This window comes from Rhinolophus hipposideros (genome assembly GCF_964194185.1).
Source record: "Rhinolophus hipposideros genome assembly, chromosome: 6".
Taxonomy (NCBI): Eukaryota; Metazoa; Chordata; class Mammalia; order Chiroptera; family Rhinolophidae; genus Rhinolophus; species Rhinolophus hipposideros.
The window spans coordinates 91627537-91646334 of NC_138052.1; the positions used below are offsets into that span (position 1 = coordinate 91627537).

At 39.1% G+C, this 18798-nt stretch overlaps 1 protein-coding gene across 17 annotated transcripts in view; it reads left to right on the forward strand.

Annotated features, from left to right (window-relative positions):
- The first annotated feature begins 1313 nt into the window (after positions 1-1313).
- The window catches only part of AGFG1 (ArfGAP with FG repeats 1), a 70983-nt gene continuing 53498 nt past the window's right edge, over positions 1314-18798 (forward strand). For 4 of the 17 annotated variants that reach the window (XM_081051340.1, XM_081051341.1, XM_081051339.1 and 1 more), the window contains exons 1-2: positions 1315-1589; positions 14983-15076. In XM_081051340.1, the coding sequence (XP_080907466.1) occupies positions 1423-1589; positions 14983-15076 (261 nt within the window). In that variant the 5' untranslated portion in view covers positions 1315-1422. Of the gene's footprint in view, positions 1590-2269; positions 2469-14982; positions 15077-18798 lie in introns of those variants that run through there. The other 13 variants (XM_081051342.1, XM_081051332.1, XM_081051330.1 and 10 more) reach the window with 7 other exon arrangements.

The window sequence follows — 18798 nt, forward strand, 5'->3', positions numbered from 1 at the left end:
CCCCAGCTTGTCCTTTGGGAAATGAGGGGCAGGGATGATTCCTAATGTGGATTCTTGCAGTGATTAAGAGATTTGGGTCCTGCAGTCTGACTGTCTGGGTTGGAATCCCAGCTTTCAGATATGTACCCTTGGGTAAATTTACTTAATCCCTGCAGAGCTTCAGCTTCTAGATTTTGTAAAGTGGAAAGAACCAGAATGCTTACCTCAAAGGGTTCTTGTGAGAATGAAAAGAGCTGCGGAATGCATTTATTCCATAAACCTAGCCTCTGGCTCTGGGAAGGGCCCAACAGTTTGGAGCCTGAAGGGAGATCACAGACAACACATAGTAAACACCAAATAAGAAGCAGGATGTCAGATAGGAAGAACTGTGAAGAAAACACTATACAGCCATGCCATGGAAAGCAACGTTGCAGGATGGTGGTGGGCTGCAACAATAAATGGGTCGATGGGGCTGCGGGAAGTTGCCTGCCTTGGACGCTTGGATGATGTCGCCTTCCTCGTAGTGGTTCTCAGCTGGTTGATTTCGTCTCCCATCTCCCACGGCTCCCCATCTGGCAATGTGTGGAGATTTTTGGTTGCCAAACTATGGGGGGGGGACGTCATTTTGGCATCTAACGGGTAAAGGGGCCGGATGCTGCTCAGCTTCTTACAACGCACAGCACCGTCCCCAATCCCCCAAATTATCTAGTCCCGTATGTCAGTCGTGGCAAGGTTGAGAAACCCTGATACAAACAGAAGAGCAAGGGCAAGAGTCCTGCGTGGGAAGAGAGCTTGCTGAGGTCCAGTGCAAAGAGAAATCCGGGGTGGTTGTGTAAACCAGGATGAAGTAGGGTAGGCTGGGCTAGCCGATGGGGCGCTGTTTAGGGCACGGTGAGGAACCTGGAATTATCCCCAAAGCAATGGGCAGCCCTTGGAGAGTTGTAAGCAGGGGAGGAAGGTAACCCATGTAATGCGCTTAGTACATTTAAGAGCTGAAACAAATATCGTCTACTGTCATCATCCCCTTTGTGTCTTGTCTTCCCTGCGTGCCCCAGCGGGAACTCGGGCCTCCGCGGGACCGCAGTGACTCCTCCTGGCCAGTAGGGGGCGCCGGCCGGCACTTGGCCTCGGGCCGCCCGGGGCGGGCCTCCTCTTGCCGTCCCCCTTCCTCGTCTTTTCCCCTCTGGAGAAGTCGGGAAGGTGGCGGCGGCGGCGGCGGTTGTCCCAGCCGGGCCGGTGGTGTAGCCCGTCAGCCCGCGCCCCGCAGCGCCCGCGCCGCGCCCAGCCCAGTCGAGCGGAGCGGCGGCGGCCAGGTCCGGCGCGGGCGGCGCGCGCGGACGGAGGGCGGCGGCCGCGGCCAGGGCGGCCCGTGGGACCGCGGGCCCCCGGCGCAGCGCCGCCCGGCTCCCGGCCCTGCCGGCCTCGTCCCTCGGCGCCGCGGCCATGGCGGCCAGCGCGAAGCGGAAGCAGGAGGAGAAGCACCTGAAGATGCTGCGGGACATGACGGGCCTCCCGCACAACCGAAAGTGCTTCGACTGCGACCAGCGCGGCCCCACCTACGTGAACATGACGGTCGGCTCCTTCGTCTGCACCTCCTGCTCCGGCAGCCTGTGAGTGGGGCCGCGGGCGGGCGGGGGCCCCTCCCGGCGCGGGGGGGGGCGGGGGCGGCCGTTGGGGCGCGGGCTCGCGTGCGGGGCTGGGGATGCGCTGTCGGTTTCGGGGCGGGGGTCCGGGCGGGGGCCGCGCGGGGGCGGGGCGGGGCGGGGCGGGGTCCGGACGGGCGCCCGGCGCCGGCGCCTCTGGTCCCCGGGGAGCCCGGCGCCCCCGCCCGCGGCCTCCGCTCTGCGCGGCGCGGACCCGGCAGCGGCCGGGGGAGCGCGGGCCTTTGTGCGCCCCGCCTCTCGGCGGCACCTGCCGGGCGCCCGCGGGGCGGGGGGGGGACACTGCGGGGGGGGCACTGCGGGGGGCGACACTGCGGGGGGGCGACACTGCGGGGGGCACGACACAAAGCCTGGGCTTCCCCCCCCCCCCGGGTCAGGAGTGCCCAGGTCCTGGGGGCGGCAGCCACTTGGGCGCAGTGGCGCGACGACGCTGTCCGGACGGCCCCGAGGTGCAGCCCCGGGGAAGGAGTCGCAGCGCACGGGAGCTGGAGGGTCTTGGGGCCCGGAGGGTCTCGAGGAGCCGCGGGAAAGTTTTAAGGCAGGTCCAGTGGTGACGCGGAGCCGCGTCGTTGTCAGCGTGGGGCGGTCTCTGTACGATTGCGCGCTCGGTCCCCGGGGGTCCTGACTGTGTGTGTGCGGAAATGGAAGGACAGCCGGGGTTTCAGCCACGTCTTGGATTATTAGGATGGTCTGTGTGTTTGTCCTTCGCTTCGCTAAGCTTCAGTTTGCGAAGATGTGTGTGGCTGTGCAATTCCTTTTGGAAAGTGTGCAGGGGCGTTTGGAACCGACGATGAGGCGCTTTTACGCACTGATTATCACAGATGCACAGTAAGGCCCCAGCGAAGTCGTGGTTCCTAAGTGTCTTTAAAAGCTTGGTTACTGAATATTTTTAAAAGCTTTTTAGAACATCTGAAGTTTTTTTCCTTTGTGCCATTCCTTCAGATAAAGTCATGTGGTTACCCCCTCCCCAAATTGAAAAAAAAACTTTGTAAGATTAATATCGCGACAAAGTACACGGTATATGAGAAAACTCATATTTGGGAAATGCAGGACTTCGTGTACGATTTACTTTTTTTTTTTTTAAGTTGGGCTAAGAGGCATTATTAGTCTCCCAGGACTATTATTTCATCAAGTATTTATTGAGTGCTGAGTAGGGTCTGTGTGAAGGCTTGGGGTGTTCTGATAAGTAAGCAAAATCCTTGTTTTCTTGGTGCTTATGTTCTAGGGGAGATGATAATGCGTAAGTAATTAAGTGAGAAAAATGTCAGAGGTAAGTATGCACTAAACAGTATGATAGGAGAGACCTTGTCTGAGAGTTGCTTTCAGATTGTGTAGTCAGAGAAGTACCCTGAGGAGTTGACAATTAATGATATTATTGAATTGCCTCAGAATCTTGGAGGTTCTCTGATTCATGCTTTTCATTTACAAATATTGGACAACTTTGGTTCTAAAATGAAGCCAATAGTCCCATTCGTTTTAAGTATATTTGACTTTTATTATGTGCATAAGTATGTCCTGCTTTTATGAAACACAAGGTCCTTCTATAGTATTTGGTTTGAAAAATGTATGTATATATTTACTGTTCTGGATTTCTGACATTTCGGTGTAGTCCTTTGTAAGTATAGCAGAGCAACATTTAGTTTATTGCAGAAAATGCATAATTATCAAGAAATATTTACAAATTTCTTCTAGATTACACATCTCAGAAACATTCTATATTGAAGTATACTTCAGTATGACAATTGTTTACTTTAATGGGATTTAACATATGATAAATAGGGCTTCATATCTCTGTTGAGTGGTGATTCCACAAATACTCATTGCTCACTTAGCTTGTGTCATACACCATGGGAGGCACTGGTGGTACTGGAGTCTCCTATCCTTAAGGAGCTTGCATTCTAAGAATATCAGCTTAGTACATTATAACATTTCCTTTCTCTGAATGAAATATGCAAATGACAGGAAAGTTTCACAGAGGATTTGGTGACTGAGCAAAAAGACCACTAAAGACAAGATCCATGTGGCAGGCGGGTTCCTGTATTTGAAAGAACAAGTATTTATGAGCTAGGTAAACCTGGTTTTGAATCCTGGTTAGTTATGTGGTATTGAGAATGTCACTCAGTCTCTTTGAACTTGAGTTTTCTTATCTATGAAGTGGTGAGGATAAGGTTTACCTTGTAGATTTCGGATGTAGATTAGTTTTCAGTATTTGAGATAATGTGTGTTTAACGGCTCATGCAATGGCTGGTACATGATGGATACCCAGTAGATGAGAGACATTAGTAATAACAAGGGGGCGAGGATGTCCCATGGAGTAGAGAACAATATGTGAAAGACATAGAAATGAGAAGCACCTTTTATCTCCATTTTGATTGTTTTAGATGTAACTCAAAACCTGACTCAAGTTGGTTTTAAAATGTGAAGGGAATTTATCATTTGGTTTTCATTTTAAGTAAGGCTTTATCCAATGGCCGAATGATGTTGCCTAGATTTCCCTCATCCAGAGATGGCTGCCTCCAGCTCTTGGAGCTATGTACTGTTGTTCCAACTTTTCCAGAAATTGTGCAGTTCACTCCGGGTTCGCATAGGTCATAAGGCTACCTTGAACCAGTTCCTTTATTGGTCACACGTTTTACACTGGCTTCATTGGAACAACAAGGATCCCAAAACAGAGTTCCTAAATCAGAAATCTGGGGTTCTTGGGAAGGAAGGAATGGATGCTGGATCAAATGTCTGCTGCAGAAATATTGAAGGGACAATAAATAGCTCTTAAGGGTTCTTTTCCTTTGAAAGGCAGTAGTGCAGGAAAATAACTTAAGAATAACAATCATCGTGTCTACTAATAATTATATATATTATTTAGATGACATGGTATAATTGAAGTCAGATTTTGACATTGCCACTAGCTTTGGGACTTAGGGCAAGGTATGAAGCCAGGCCACAATGTGCAGGTTGGCCTGGATCCATCCTCTCAGCCTCAGTTTCTTTATTTGTGATAAGATGATAATGTATAGTTTAAGATTGTTATGAAGATTAAATGTTACAGTTCACTGAGCAGTGAATATATGTATGTTAAATAAATCCTGCTAGCTGCCACTTGGAACCCTGGTGTGCCTAGAAAACGCTGGTACACAGTAAAGGGTGTCTACTATCAATTCTAACTTTTACATAGTCCTGTACCTTTTATCATGTAACAATCTTTGTTTAAATAAGTGTTAATATTACTAGACTCAGAGCTAATCTTTTTTCCCCAGAGGGCTGTCCTATAGGATGTTCATTCAGGGTATATAACAATTCAAATTGTGAAACTTTAAAATAGACTTTAGATTTAGATGTAGTTAAACTTCATTATTGAGGGAGGAAGGGGGTGATGTAACAGACTGATTTGTCACTTTCAGGTTCTATCTACAGAAATTCTTAAAATTATGAATTGACACTCTGTTGCAGCCAATAATAAAATATTCCCGTCCTGTTAAAGATGTTTTAGTTGAATTAAAGACTAGTTTTAGACCAAAGTATTTGTTTCGTGTAGAGTAACATTAATTTAATCAATAAATAATATAAGAATTGTTCTATCCTTAAAAAAGGATTCATTCAGAGAGGGTTTAGATAAAATAAAAAAGTAACATTTGAGAAACACTTTGTTTCTCTTAATACCAGCTATTTTATCTGGATAAATATTTGAACTTGGAATTTCACAAGTGGATAAATGTAGCTGGATAAATTATACTTTATTAATTTTGTGTGCATTTTGACTTATGGTGAACATTGCGAGAATTTTAACTTTTTAAAATTAAAGTTGGACAGATGCAAAGAGGCATTTAATTATCTTTTATACAATTATTAGCATTAGAGTGGATTGCAATCAAATACCCTTTAGGAGCTCTGCTTATAGTATTTAGGACCTTACATCTTTTCCCACCTTTTTTAGTACTCTACATTCAGGGAGATATTTTGACAAAGTAGTACAATTTCAGTTTACTGTCAGTGGGAAAACTATTTGATACGTTGTTGCAAGCTCTTTGATGGGGGAAGTATGAAAATGAGTACAACTAACAATGTGGGAAGATACGAAAACTTCCTTATTTCTCTCTTCATACCATTATCTCTTAATAAATTTTGGTGGCTCTAAATTGGAACACTAACTTGGAACAGTTGTATGCAGTAGGTACATACTGTGTTTACTCCAAAATAAGACCTAGCCAGACAATCAGCTCTAACAAGTCTTTCGGAGCAAAAATTAATATAAGACCCAGTCTTATTTTTACTATAAGACCGGGTCTTTATGTAAGACCAAATACAATATAATGAAATGTAATATAATATAATACCGGGTCTTATATAAGATCGGGTCTTACATTAATTTTTGTTCCAAAAGATGCATTAGAGCTGATTGTCCAGCAAGGTCTTATTTTCAGGGAAACAGGGTACTCATATAAAAAGATTGCTAGTGTTTCGTAAAGAAACTCGATATTTTTGAAATGCAAAAATTACTCAAGGTTTTTAGGAATGCTTTTTTCATCAGTTAAAGAAAACAACCTACATGTCAGTTAAGTTTAATTTTGACAAGATCCGTTTTTATTCCATTCTTTTTTGTTTAATTTTTGTTTAAATTTTAATTTTTATCAAAAGAATACATGCACATAATTTAAAAAAGGAAAGGCTATAGCGATCAAAACCAGTCATCTGCGTCTCCATTTCTGATCACCATAGACAGGGGCTTTGGACTCTTGTCTGTTTCCTCCTTCTGTATTTATCTTAATATTTCTAAGTAACATACTCAAAATGTAGCTTTTTTAAAATTTTTTTCAGTTTTAGCTTTTACTGACTACTGTACAAGGAGGAAGGTAAGGATACGACCCTCTTAACACAACCTTATTCCACTATACTTTGCTTCTACCATTAGTATAATTATATCCTAATTTTTGATTAAATCACTATTCAGTATTTGTCTTATTGCAACTGTGTACAGGTTATTCTCAGCTGTATTAAGTAGGTAGTATATTACTACTACAGATATTTTTCTTTTTGTACAACCTTCTTTCTGAAATTTACAATTGTCTAGTTTTCTTCATTTGCTTTGTTTTCCATGTATACTCGTATAGCATTAGTATATTCTCAGATAAATGATCTGTCTGAGGTATAAAACTTCTTTCAATATGATCAGACACATTAGGTACTTCCCTCACCCCCCAAACCTTTTCTGGGTACTTCTGTCATCCTCTGTTGTGGAAATGCTCTGGTCCTGCTGTGCAGCTGCCATCCTGGGACTTTTCTTCTGCCGCCGCCATAACATGCCTCACCTGTGTGCCACCCTCTCTTCCTGGGATCCCCACATCTCCATTAGCCTTCTGATGAAAGGTTAATGGGAGATCATTTTTGATCATTTTGGTCTCAGCTACGTGGCTAAGAATGTCTTATTCTGTCCTCCTTTTTAACCTAATAGTTCGTCTATGCTCACAAAGGTGAAATATTCTACCCTTGGAATGTTTAAGGCATTGCTTAGTTGTCTTCAAACCTGCAGTATTGCTGTCTGGCTATTCTTACCTCTGGTTTTTTTGTGTCCCATTCCTACCCCCCCCCCCCCTTTGGAAGTATGTATGATCCTCTTTTTTTAGTCCCACTGTTTTGAATTTTCTATTGAAGTATTTTGATATAGATCTTTTGTTCAATGTTTAGACATTTTTGGGACTCGTTGGTTTGGAAACTCATGCTTTTTTTTTTTTTAGTTCAAAGATATTTTCTCCGATCTTCTTGTTGGGGAAAAATCCTGGCTGCCACTCTTCCAGGAGCCATGTTGAGGCCGTGGACTGGGGGCATATATGAATTAGCGCTCAGCATGCGGAGTGCCAGACAAGCCCCCAGTTTTTAGTATGGTACCTAATAACAGTCCTCCTTTGGACTCTTGTCTGTTCCCTCCTCGGTATTTACCTTAATATTTCTATTAAGATATGCCTGAGTCCAGAGTCTGCTTGGTGTAATCTCTGCAGATTAAATTTCCTTCAGATTTTTCTGCCTGTGGCCTGGTATATAGGGGTAGTCTTGTGGCTGTTGGGAAACAGGCGATTTTTGACCCTATGTAAGTTGTCCCCCCTTCTGATTCCTGTGGTAATCTTTCCGGGGTTCTGTGGTCGTGTCTTCCCCCAGCTCTGTGGGAGCTTCCACTTTGGCTTTCTCGACTCTGTGAAGTCAGTTGCTGCTGGTATATTCACGTCCAATCATCTTAGTTTTCTTAGAGAACCAGTGTGCTCTTGGGCTCCTCCCTCGTTCTCTGTCCCTCTGTCTGTGATAAGACCTAGCTGGACAATCAGCTGTAATGCGGCTTTTGGAGCAAAAATTAATATAAGACCCGCTCTTATTTTTACTATAAGATCGGGTCTTAATATAAGACCGAATATAATATAAAATAAAATGTAATATAATATAAAACCGGGTCTTGTATTAATTTTTGCTCCAAAAGGTGCATTAGAGCTGGTTGTCCAGCCAGGTCTTATTTTCGGGGAAACAGGGCATTCGTATAAAAAGATTGCTAGTGTTTCATAAAGAAACTTGATATTTTTGAAATATAAAAATTACTCGTTTTTTAGGAATGCTTTTTTCATCAGTTAAAGAAAACAACCTATATGTCAGTTAAGTTTTATTCTTCTGCTTTTTATTCCTCTGCTGTCATTTCAGTGGGGTTTAGAGAGAGAGTGAAGTCACTCTTGGGTTGTGTCCACTTTTAACTAGAATACCTTAATTCGTTTAAATTGTTACTTGAGTATTTTTTTAAGTGCTTGCCCTAAGTGTGTTATGAGGAGCTTACAGTGTAATATTTTTGACTTTCAAAAAAATCCCCAAATAATAATTGTGGTTTACACTATGGGGGTGTGTGTGTGTGTGTGTGTGTGTGTTTTCAGTGTTTTAAAGTTGGGTTCTGGATAATATTTTGGACTATCCGATACATACAGTGCTTGGCGTCAACAGTCTGTAGAATCTTGATAGAATCTTGATAACCTGTTAAAGGCACCTTCCATCTGTTGTAGATTTTAAATGTATAATTTTTATACTATGAAACATTATATGGAATATCTTTACTTAATAGGATTGGAATAGATCTTAATGTCAAATTAACTTTATTACTTTATGCCAACAATAGCAACCACATAAAATTTCCGTAGCCTATTACAGTGTTTTAACCAACTTCTCCCCCAGCAGGAGAAAAACAATTAATAAAACTAAATAAGCTTTCTTAATCATCCAGCACATATTGTCATTTGAGTTGAACAAATGGCGATTAGCAAGATTGAGGCATAGTTAAGAGCAGCGCACTGGTGGACATATGGAGTGAGTCACACCATCTGGTTGCAGTCATACCTGGGTGGGGGTCGTTAAAACGAGCACCCCTGGGGATCTGCATATGACTTAATTACACTGCAGAAACATTGGGCTCCACCAGTAGGTGACTTTGGAACTTCTTGAAACCAATTAGCTGGCAAACATGCTTTCAGAATATCAATACTACTGTTACTAAATGAGTCATTATTTAAAAAAATTTTGCAGTAAACTGGAGATTTAAAATGTGTGTTTTAGACTCTGGAATGGGTGGTACTTTAATATCGGCACTGTAAAAATGTGTGGTATGAATCTGCCCCAACTTTTATCCAATAGTTATGACTAATGTCATTACAGTAAAGTGTTTTATAAACACTGAATTCACAGGGCAGTTACACTAGGCTTAGCAAAAGAGGGACGTGGCACCAGCTTCCAGGAACACACCTTAAAAAATAACTAGATAAATAAAAATTCAGTTTGATCAATTAAAATTTTGTTTATCTAAATGATCAAACCTGGTAGGTGAATGTGTTCTGCTAATGAGAAAAATGAGTGCCCCCTTGATTCAGCACAGTACCTTTAAGATTAATTCAAGTTAATCGTTATGTATACCAGTCATTTTTGTTTCTCCTTTTTTTCTGAGTAGTATTCCATTGCTTGTGTATTTATGCATTTCCCATTTAAGGGACAAATGGGCTGTTTCCAGTTTTTCATGCAGATGAATAAGTCTGCTGCAAATATTTAAGTACAGATTTGGGGGTGAACATAGTTTTTATTTCACCTGGGTAAATACCTACAAGTAGGTTTACTTGTCATAAGGCAAGGGTGTATTTATTTTTTGTTTTGATTTGATTTTCCTTTTATGCTGGGTTGGAAGCTGTAAATTCTGTGTGTGTGTGTGTGTGTGTGTGTGTGTGTGTGTGTGTGTTTGTGTGTTTTTATGGTCACCATTGAAATGTTATTCTCCATACTAGCATTCTAGAGTTGATCAGTATTTTAACCTTCCCCTAATGATGCAAGGTGTTTAATAATACAAAGTACCCTCACTTAAGTGCTATTGCTGATGAAATGTTATCTCCTCCCCCCATAAATTGGATATTTTTTAATCAGATGATGTTTGTTTAGGTTCGCCTAAGTATTTACCAGTTTCTTTGCTCACCCCTTTGTGTCTTACAACCTTCGTGGGGTCAATTTTTTTCTTTCTTAAAGTATGTATAATATATGTTGCTTGAGTGAAGATCTCCTGGGGTAAACTCTTGGTTTTAATTTATCTGAAAATATCATTATTTTGATCTTACACTTCAAAAACATAGTTTTGTTGGGTTTACATCTGTTATTTTTTCTTACTGCTTAAAGATAATATTCCGCTGTCTTCTGGTTTCTATTTTCTTGGATCCTTCTTTTTCTTCTGTTTATTTATTTATTTTTTATTTTTTCTAGTTTTTCTTTTTTCTTTTCCTTTTGGTTTCTATTGACAGGTCTGCTTTTAATCCAATTATTATTCCTTTGTCTTTTCTCTCCGATTGCTTTTAAGATGTTCTTTTTGTGTTTGAAGTTTCACCAAAATGTTTCCAACTGTGGATTTTATTCTGATTTTGATAAGTTATGCTTCCTCTATCTGTAGATGCATGCCTTTCATTGGATCTGAAAAATCTCCGCTCTTATCTCTTCACATATCACTTCCTTTATTCTTCAGTTCTCTCCAAAGCAAGGTTGTTGGTTAGATATATGTTATACCTCCTAATGTCCTCCCCCCCCCCCCAATCGCTTGTCTTTTCTGCCCCTTACAGCCTACGCTGCCCTCTTGGTTTCTTCTTTGCTATGTCTAATCTGCTCCTTAACTGATTTGTTGCATTTTTAATTTCTACATTTATAATTTTTCATTTCTAAGAGTTCTGAGTTTTAAATTTGCCTAGTTATTCTGATAATTACATATCTCTGTGTATTTTATTTCATATTTATTTTAATGTTTCCTGTATACTGTTTATTTTCCATTTTGTATTTGATAATCCCAATATTAAAAGTCTTGGGGCGAGGTGGTATACATCTGTTATTTCTACTGACTCAGGCTCAGTGGATTGTTTTGTTGTGTGATGATTTTTATTGCAACTTAATATTTTATTGAGTTTAATATTTCCAAATCCTGGTAGCATAGATTGGAAATGCGTTTATTTCTCTTCAGAGGATTTGCATTTTTTCCCATGGGGATATAAGGATTAAATATGCAAAATGCCAGTCTAGATATTTTATAATATTAATTTCCTTTTGCTGTATCAACTTATATTTTGTCTACCAAATTTTATGAGCATACTTGACATCATATAGTTGATTCTTCGTTATTTTTTGTGGCTACACCTTAGTCTATTTTAATTTAAAATTTATGTATTCTATACAGATTTTAAACTTGCGTATTATCATTTCATAGAAAAGTGTTCATTTCTATTTTCTGTTATGGAAATAGTAAATTATGGGATAATTTAAGTTTTTGTTGTGTATGGCGTGAATGTGTACAATGTTTTGTATAAGGTTGAACCCAGGTAGAAGTTATTACATCTCAATGGAGATCCAAAGGAATTCCACTAACTTTTTTTGCTTGATAATTAACATATTTAGAACAATGATTCTGAACTAGAGGGATTTTTACCACCCCCTCCTCCTGGGGGGGAGATTTGGCAGTATCTGGAAAACATTTTTGATTGCCTCTACTGGATTGGGGGTGCTGCTGGCATTCAGTGTGTAGAGGCCAGGGATGTCATTCTCCATCTTAAAATGCATAGGGCAGCCTCTTTTCCCCCCAGTAGAGAATTGTCTGGCCCAAAATGTTAATAGTGCCAAAGTTGAGACACCTTGAATTAGAGAAGTGAAGATGAAGTGTTACTGCTGGTACCATGTTTCCCTGAAAATAAGAGTAGGCCTTATATTAATTTTTGCTCCAAAAGACACATTAGGGCTTATGTTCAGGGGATGTCATCCTGAAAAATCGTGCTAGGGCTTATTTTCGGGGTAGGTTTTATTTTCGGAGTAATATGGTAGGTATATTTGGGAGAAAAAGTTTTCCACACCTTTTAAAGAAAAACGGAGAGAAAGACTTAGAAAGGAAAATTCCTTTTTCCTTCCCTATTTTCTTTCTCTAATTCTTAGCACAGACATTCACATCCATAAAGCCAGGACTAAATATTTTACTGTTACTATTAGGCAGTTGGACTTCCCATTATTTCTTACTATTTGTTATAGGGTAATGCAAATTAATTGTAGGAAACTTGGAGAGAATAGAAAAAAATCATTCAATCCATTACCTGTATGCAAGGACTGTTAAGATTTTGCAGAATTTGGTTTGTCTGTTTTCTTTACAGATATTTTTTATATAGTTTTGATAATTCTTAAATTAAAATTTAAGCATAAGTGTGCATAATATTATGCAGTTTTGTTGTCATTTATTTAACCATTTCCCCTTTGGTATCGAAGTGTTTCTAATGTTTTCCTGTTATGAGGAGCATTTTGTACATAGTTTGCTATGTTTCAGATTCCTTCTTCAGAAGAGATTCCTAAAAGAGTATTACTGGGTCAAAAGGCGTGAATGAGGTTCTTGATACGTTGGTAAATTTATCCTGTTATCAGTGTGTGAAGACTGCTCGCTTTCATTGCAGACCCATCAGTCTGCATTCTACTGAAGAGACTGAAAAAGTCAGTGTTTAACTTTTTTTTTACCAAATTATTTTATAAGCACATAATATCCACGTAGAAAGTATTTGGAGGCTAAAAGAAGAGAAAAATCCTTGTACATCTGTGCATAAAGAATCTAGTTAATCTGCTTGAATAAATTTAAAGAAAAGCTTTAAAGAAAGCTCATTTAAAGAAATCCTGTAGTAAGTGTTCTTGATAAGTGGGGGAAAAAAATGTCCTTTCATAGTTTGGTTATGAGCACATTTTGGTTGTATTTGTTTCATAAGTTCAAATTTTTGTTCACTTATTTAAGTAATGGATACTTTCTTGATGCATAAACGGACCCTGTGATATGGTAGGAATTCGAGATGTGTGACTGAATAAGGAATACACTGTACTGCTTTCATGAGATCACGTTTGTGTAATATAATTTAAAAAGAAAGAACTAGGGCTTTCCTCATGTAATGATTTGAGAAGTTTAGGGGAATGATTTGTTGCTGCAAAATTTCTATCCAAACCATACACCCGGTAACTGTGTTTGATATTTTCTCATTAGAAAGTAATTATTTTACTGTAGGGGAGGTGGAAAAGTAAAGGATTGGCTGAAACGAGGAGGTGTTAGGGAACAAGGAGAGATGGGGTAGCTGAGAGGAAGAGACAGGAATTTGAGAGAACAGTAACTTAATTCTTTCAGTTGTTTTGGAGCTAGGTAGGGTGTAAATACATACCATACATGAATGAGCTTCCCTGAAAATGGTGAATTTAGTCTTGTTCCCATACTAAAGATGAGTTGGGAAAAACAGTGTCATGATTTAAATGAATAATAATGACTTTCCAAAATTTTCACTTTTGGAAATTTAAAAGTAACCTTGAAAGCCTTAATTTGTTATTGCAAATTGTAAAGGTACTTGAAAGTAATTCACACTGTAACTATTTTTTCATAGTTAAATTTGATAATTTCACTAGGATGAAATTGCTGTGTTCAGTTTCTTTTGCTGTGAAATCTTTATTTCTGTCTTAGGACTTACCAAGGGCTAGAGGGAAAATAATTTGTTAATTGAAAATGTAAACAAAGCAAAACAAAGCAACAAAACCTAACTTAACGTTTCTCCACTTTGAAATGTGAAACAGATAAAGTGCAGCTTGTCATAATTCAAAGCATGATCTGAAAAGGGCGCCTGCCATCTCTCTCTGACAGGAGGAAGAGAAAGAAGCAGCTGCGTATAAAAGTTGAGCTTCTGTTAATTTTGAATCTCCTTATTGTTTTTAATTTGGACTACTGTGAATGTCTAGAATGTTACATACCACATTTAATTATTCTAAAATGTTTCCAGAAGTTTTTTGAAAGACTTGGTTCATGTGTTATTTCACCTCATTATTAAGTCTCTCATTTAATTAGCATGGATGATTGCAAGATGACTGACAAATTCTGTAAAAATATTGCTAATCTGCTCTAGGACCAAGTGAAGCCTTTACCAGCAGACATGACTGGGCAGTAAACTTTGCACAGATTATGTTGTTACTTTGCATGGAGTATTTAAGCCTTGTTCTTGTGGGTGAATAGCCACTTTATGGCATTTGGACAAGGTGTAAACAGTTCTTATTTTCTCCGAGTGCAGTGCTATTTACTTTTTCATGTGCATATAACACATCTTCAGGAAACTTAGGATAATGTCCTCTTAAGGCCATATGTGGAGAAAAGGCTTCAAGGTTGTAAAGGACCTTAAAAGTCATTTAATCATGTATCCAGCTGTTTCTTCAGTCCCTTCTCCTTGGCCCTGTTGTTTCTTCTTGAACACTTACCTGCCTCCCGAGGTGTTGCAAAATGTTCCTTATTGTCAATCCTAACTGAATTGATGGAGAGATGGGACTTTATTTTTATCGGTTAATAACTTCAAGTTTCCTTAGGTTCGTTTTAATTTTCTAAATTAGCCTCAAACTTACTATTTGATTAGAATATTTATATAGCTCCAAACTTTTTAGGAAGTATGAAAATACTTAAAAAATTAATTTTTGAATTCTTTACCGTAGAGCTCTTCACATATATTGTCTTTTCCCTCCATTAAAAACACACTAATGCAATATTTGTATTTCCTAGAAGCTAATGTGTTACAGGTACTATGTGTTCCTAACTAGTTGGTTACTTGAATTTATCTTTAAATATATTATTCAGTGTGGGTCTAGCCAAACTTATCTTGACATACCTGTTGTGGGGATTAATAGTTTCAAATAATTTTAAAATACTTTTAGTTTATGAAATGAAAATACTGTTCCAAATTTAAATGTACTAACTAAACATGTTTTGCAGTGATGTGTAATTTTAAAAGTATATAGTAATAAATTTATAAAATATTTTCTCTCTTAGGCGAGGATTAAATCCACCACACAGGGTGAAATCTATCTCCATGACAACATTCACACAACAGGAAATTGAATTCCTCCAAAAACATGGAAATGAAGTAAGTGTTTTTACAATTTCAACTTTTTTGTTGGCAGTCATTTTAGTAAAATTTAATAAGTTGTTTGGAATGATGTTCACTGTCTATAAAGTTTTTATATTTTATACGTAGGAATTTTAGAATGTGTTTGTTTAATAATATGTTTTGAATTAACATCTACTATCTAAGTACTTTGTTTTTAACCTGAGGTAAAACACATTTATTTAAAATTCTTCAGTGTTGACTGTAAAAGGCATTTTTGAAGGAGTGACTGTTAATCTTTGCTTTAAAAGATAAAAAAAGGGGAGGAAAAGAAGGAACTTGGTGGTATTACTGTAAACTTGTGTTAGGCTGTTGAGTGGTCAGCTTTTACTTGAGGTCCCCTCATTCCTTTTCACTACATTTTTAACTGTGGATGTGTATGTGATGTTTAATGTTGACCAGGTACTCAGTACGGAGGGGCTTAATAGTTCTCAGGGGACAGCTTGGTGTCGTGGGGAACGCAGTAGTTGTGAAGATTGGGAGAGGAGCTTTTCCTTCCACTCTGCTTGAATGGGCTTCCAGTAATTTCCATTCTGTTTGTGTGCTTTCTTCTTTTTAGTTTCATGTTTTGCATTAGTAAAAGTGGCAATCTAATACTTGAGGAAAGAACTGTAACATTAACAAAGAAAGTGGGCATCTTTAGAATCTTGAGTTAAAGATGAGCCATTCACCCCTTTGGTTAATAGTAGCCATTATTATTTCACAGGCAAGTTTTATCACTTTCCAGAAAGGAAATGATAGTTTAGTTGTACTATTCTAGTTGCATGTTTTTGAGAGAAGAGACAGAAAAGAAGTTAAATGTTAAGATTTTATTAGTTTCAGTCTTCTCTTTCCCCTTCAGAAGATGTATACAAGCATCTTGCCCTCTGCTTCCCTTTCTTCGTAACACTTTAATGGTAATTTCAAACTTTCCTGCATTCTTGTGATGCGTGTGTGCTTTTGTTTCTAAAATAGTGAAGAAGTGTAAATGAAAGATGATGAAATATTTTTAAATACATGACTTATGAAATGAGCACACTTTGAACTCTCCAAATTGCACTGATAAAAAATTATTTTGAATAATCAAGCCAGACTGATATGGGTACATTACAGGGAAATCTAAAGCTAGATGAAAGGGCGGAAGGTTTGTAATGACAGTTACGTATAGAATAATGTATTTATGGAATAAAATACAATTTGAACTACACGTATAAAGTTTGGCATTAGCCTAGCAGTGCATACTTGAAGTTATTTTCTTAGAATGTTGGCCTAGTGTGCAAAACTTTGGACATCAGAACAGAAGCAGAAATAAAAGAATATTATTCTGTTCTTAGATTAAAAGTCTAATGACAGTAGATAAAACCAGAGTAACAGAACTGGAAAGTTAAAAGTCTATTGGAGGGGTAAGTCAAAATATCTGAACCTCTGAGAAGATTAGGTTAGGTGGAGACTAGTCCCAGAATACTAAGATTTTTTTTAAATTGTGACAACTGCACTTAACATGATATCTATTCTCTTAAAACACTTTTAAGTGTCCAGTATAGAGTTACTAACTCGAGGCAGTGTTGTACAGCAGATCTCTAGCACTTTCTCAATTTGCATAACTGAACTTCATACCAATCAAACAGCAACTCCTCGTTTCCCCCTCCCAGCCCCTGGCAGCCACTGTTCTGCTTTGTGCTTCTGTGACTTTGGCTGTTTTAGATGCCTCGTATAAGTGGAATCATACAGTATTCATCCTTCTGTCACTGACTTATTTCACTTTAGCAAAATGCCCTCAAAGTTCATTCATGTGTCACATATGGCAGGATTTCTGAAGAAACATTTTTTTAAGACTAACATCAAAATAAATTTAGACTACGTGAAAGGAAATACTTGGTTTTAAGGCAACCTGTTATATCAAAAAGTAGAAACAAAAAGTAGAGATGACTGGAATGGACATATGAATCTTAAATTCTGAGGAGTCATGCAAATTGTAGGTCATTTGAAGCACTCACATGACAGTCACTGCTCCGAACTGTGGGTGCCATGACAGATGTGTTAGGAGGCCGACAGGGCACACAGTCTCGTTGAGGGAGAGGGATCTGTAACATAATTATAACACGGTGTTTGACAACGTGATCAGAATAAGAAGATACAGAAGTAATATGGAGGAGGGACTCAGTCTCTTGGTGAAAAGGAGAACATTAGGGTGATCTCACAAAGGAGGTAAATCATTTGCTGGTTTTGGAGGGTGACTACGACTTACGTTGGCTGAAAAGATGGTGAAGGCAGACCGAACAGTGCACAAAGGAAAAGGGAAATTTGCAATAGTTTTTACTACTAGAAGATGCACCAGCCTTTTAAGTACTTGTTAAGGAAGACAGACAAACCTTTTTGTGTCCCTAAGGACATCTTAGAACCGGAGTATCGGGTGAGGTATATTTACAATATTAGCAGCACCTGTGTTCTTGAAAACTTGGGCTGTGTAGGATTAATGTATTAGGGTGTGTGGGATAGTTGGTACAACTGCATAAAAATACTGATTTCAAGTGCTTTATTATCAGTTTATCTTATTGAAACATTTAAATCTTAAGTATACATGCATAGAGCAAAGTATAGGTTTTAATTTTTTATTTCAAAATATGTCACCATATTTCAGTTGTGTGTCATCTTGCGTTTGGAAAGAACCGTATCAGTCACATACGTTTTGGGTTACAAAGGCACTGGCATGCATCTTGTGCAGGAGTAGGTTGAGGCCTGAATCCAGATGAGTGTTCTGAAGTTAGAAGGTCAGGAAGTGTGCCGCCTCCAGGAGCAGTCTCAGGGCTTCTACCCCCACAGGGGAGTTGGGGTGTTCTGAGGGGCATGTCCGGTTTTCACGATTGGGGGTGTTACTGGCTTAAGCAGGTAAGCTCCGTGGTTGCTGGATGACTCACAATATGTTGAACAGAATTAACCTACATTCCACATGCTTTTCATATTCCTCCAGACATTTATATGTGGGAAAAGGCTGTTTACAATTATCTGCGTGTGTAACTTAAATCTATTTTATATGCTTGCATTATAGTTGTAAACAACTTAACTGCCAAATAGAGTCATGCTGCCAAGTCCAGAACCAGTAGGAGGGGACTACCAAGTGACAGGGCAAAGGGCATGGACATGGGGAAGCCATTGAGACCAGTGCAGTGGCTCAGCACATGTGTACCTCTAGGGAAGGTTTCACTTTTCATTCAGAGTTCTAAGAGTTGTTGGTGTTCTGATGGCAGCACAACTCATGATATCTGAGTCACTAGCAGAGTGTATCTGCATTGGTCTGCATTGGTAGCTGTGGTAAGCGAACAGTGTTATTACTATTTGTAAATATGTATCCACAACACGCTGAATATTTATAACAGTATATTAATACTAGTTTCTACATATACAGATTACAAATTACTTGAATGTTACTTTAGTTTGCTCAGACTCCTACAGTGTGTTCAGTGGAGCAGATTTGTACGTTATTAGATTATAGAATATATTAGGTTGGTGCAAAAGTAATTGTGGTTTAAAAGGTTAAAAATAATTGCAAAAACCCCAGTTACTTTTGCATCAACCTAATAGTATGCCAGATGTTAGTCAAATATTTTACAGCAAAGTACTTTACATGTATTATTTGCTGAAATGGTTTTGACATTTTTTTCCAAAAGTAAAATATTTCACAAAAAATTTCTACATATTGTAATGCTTTCTTTTGCATCAGA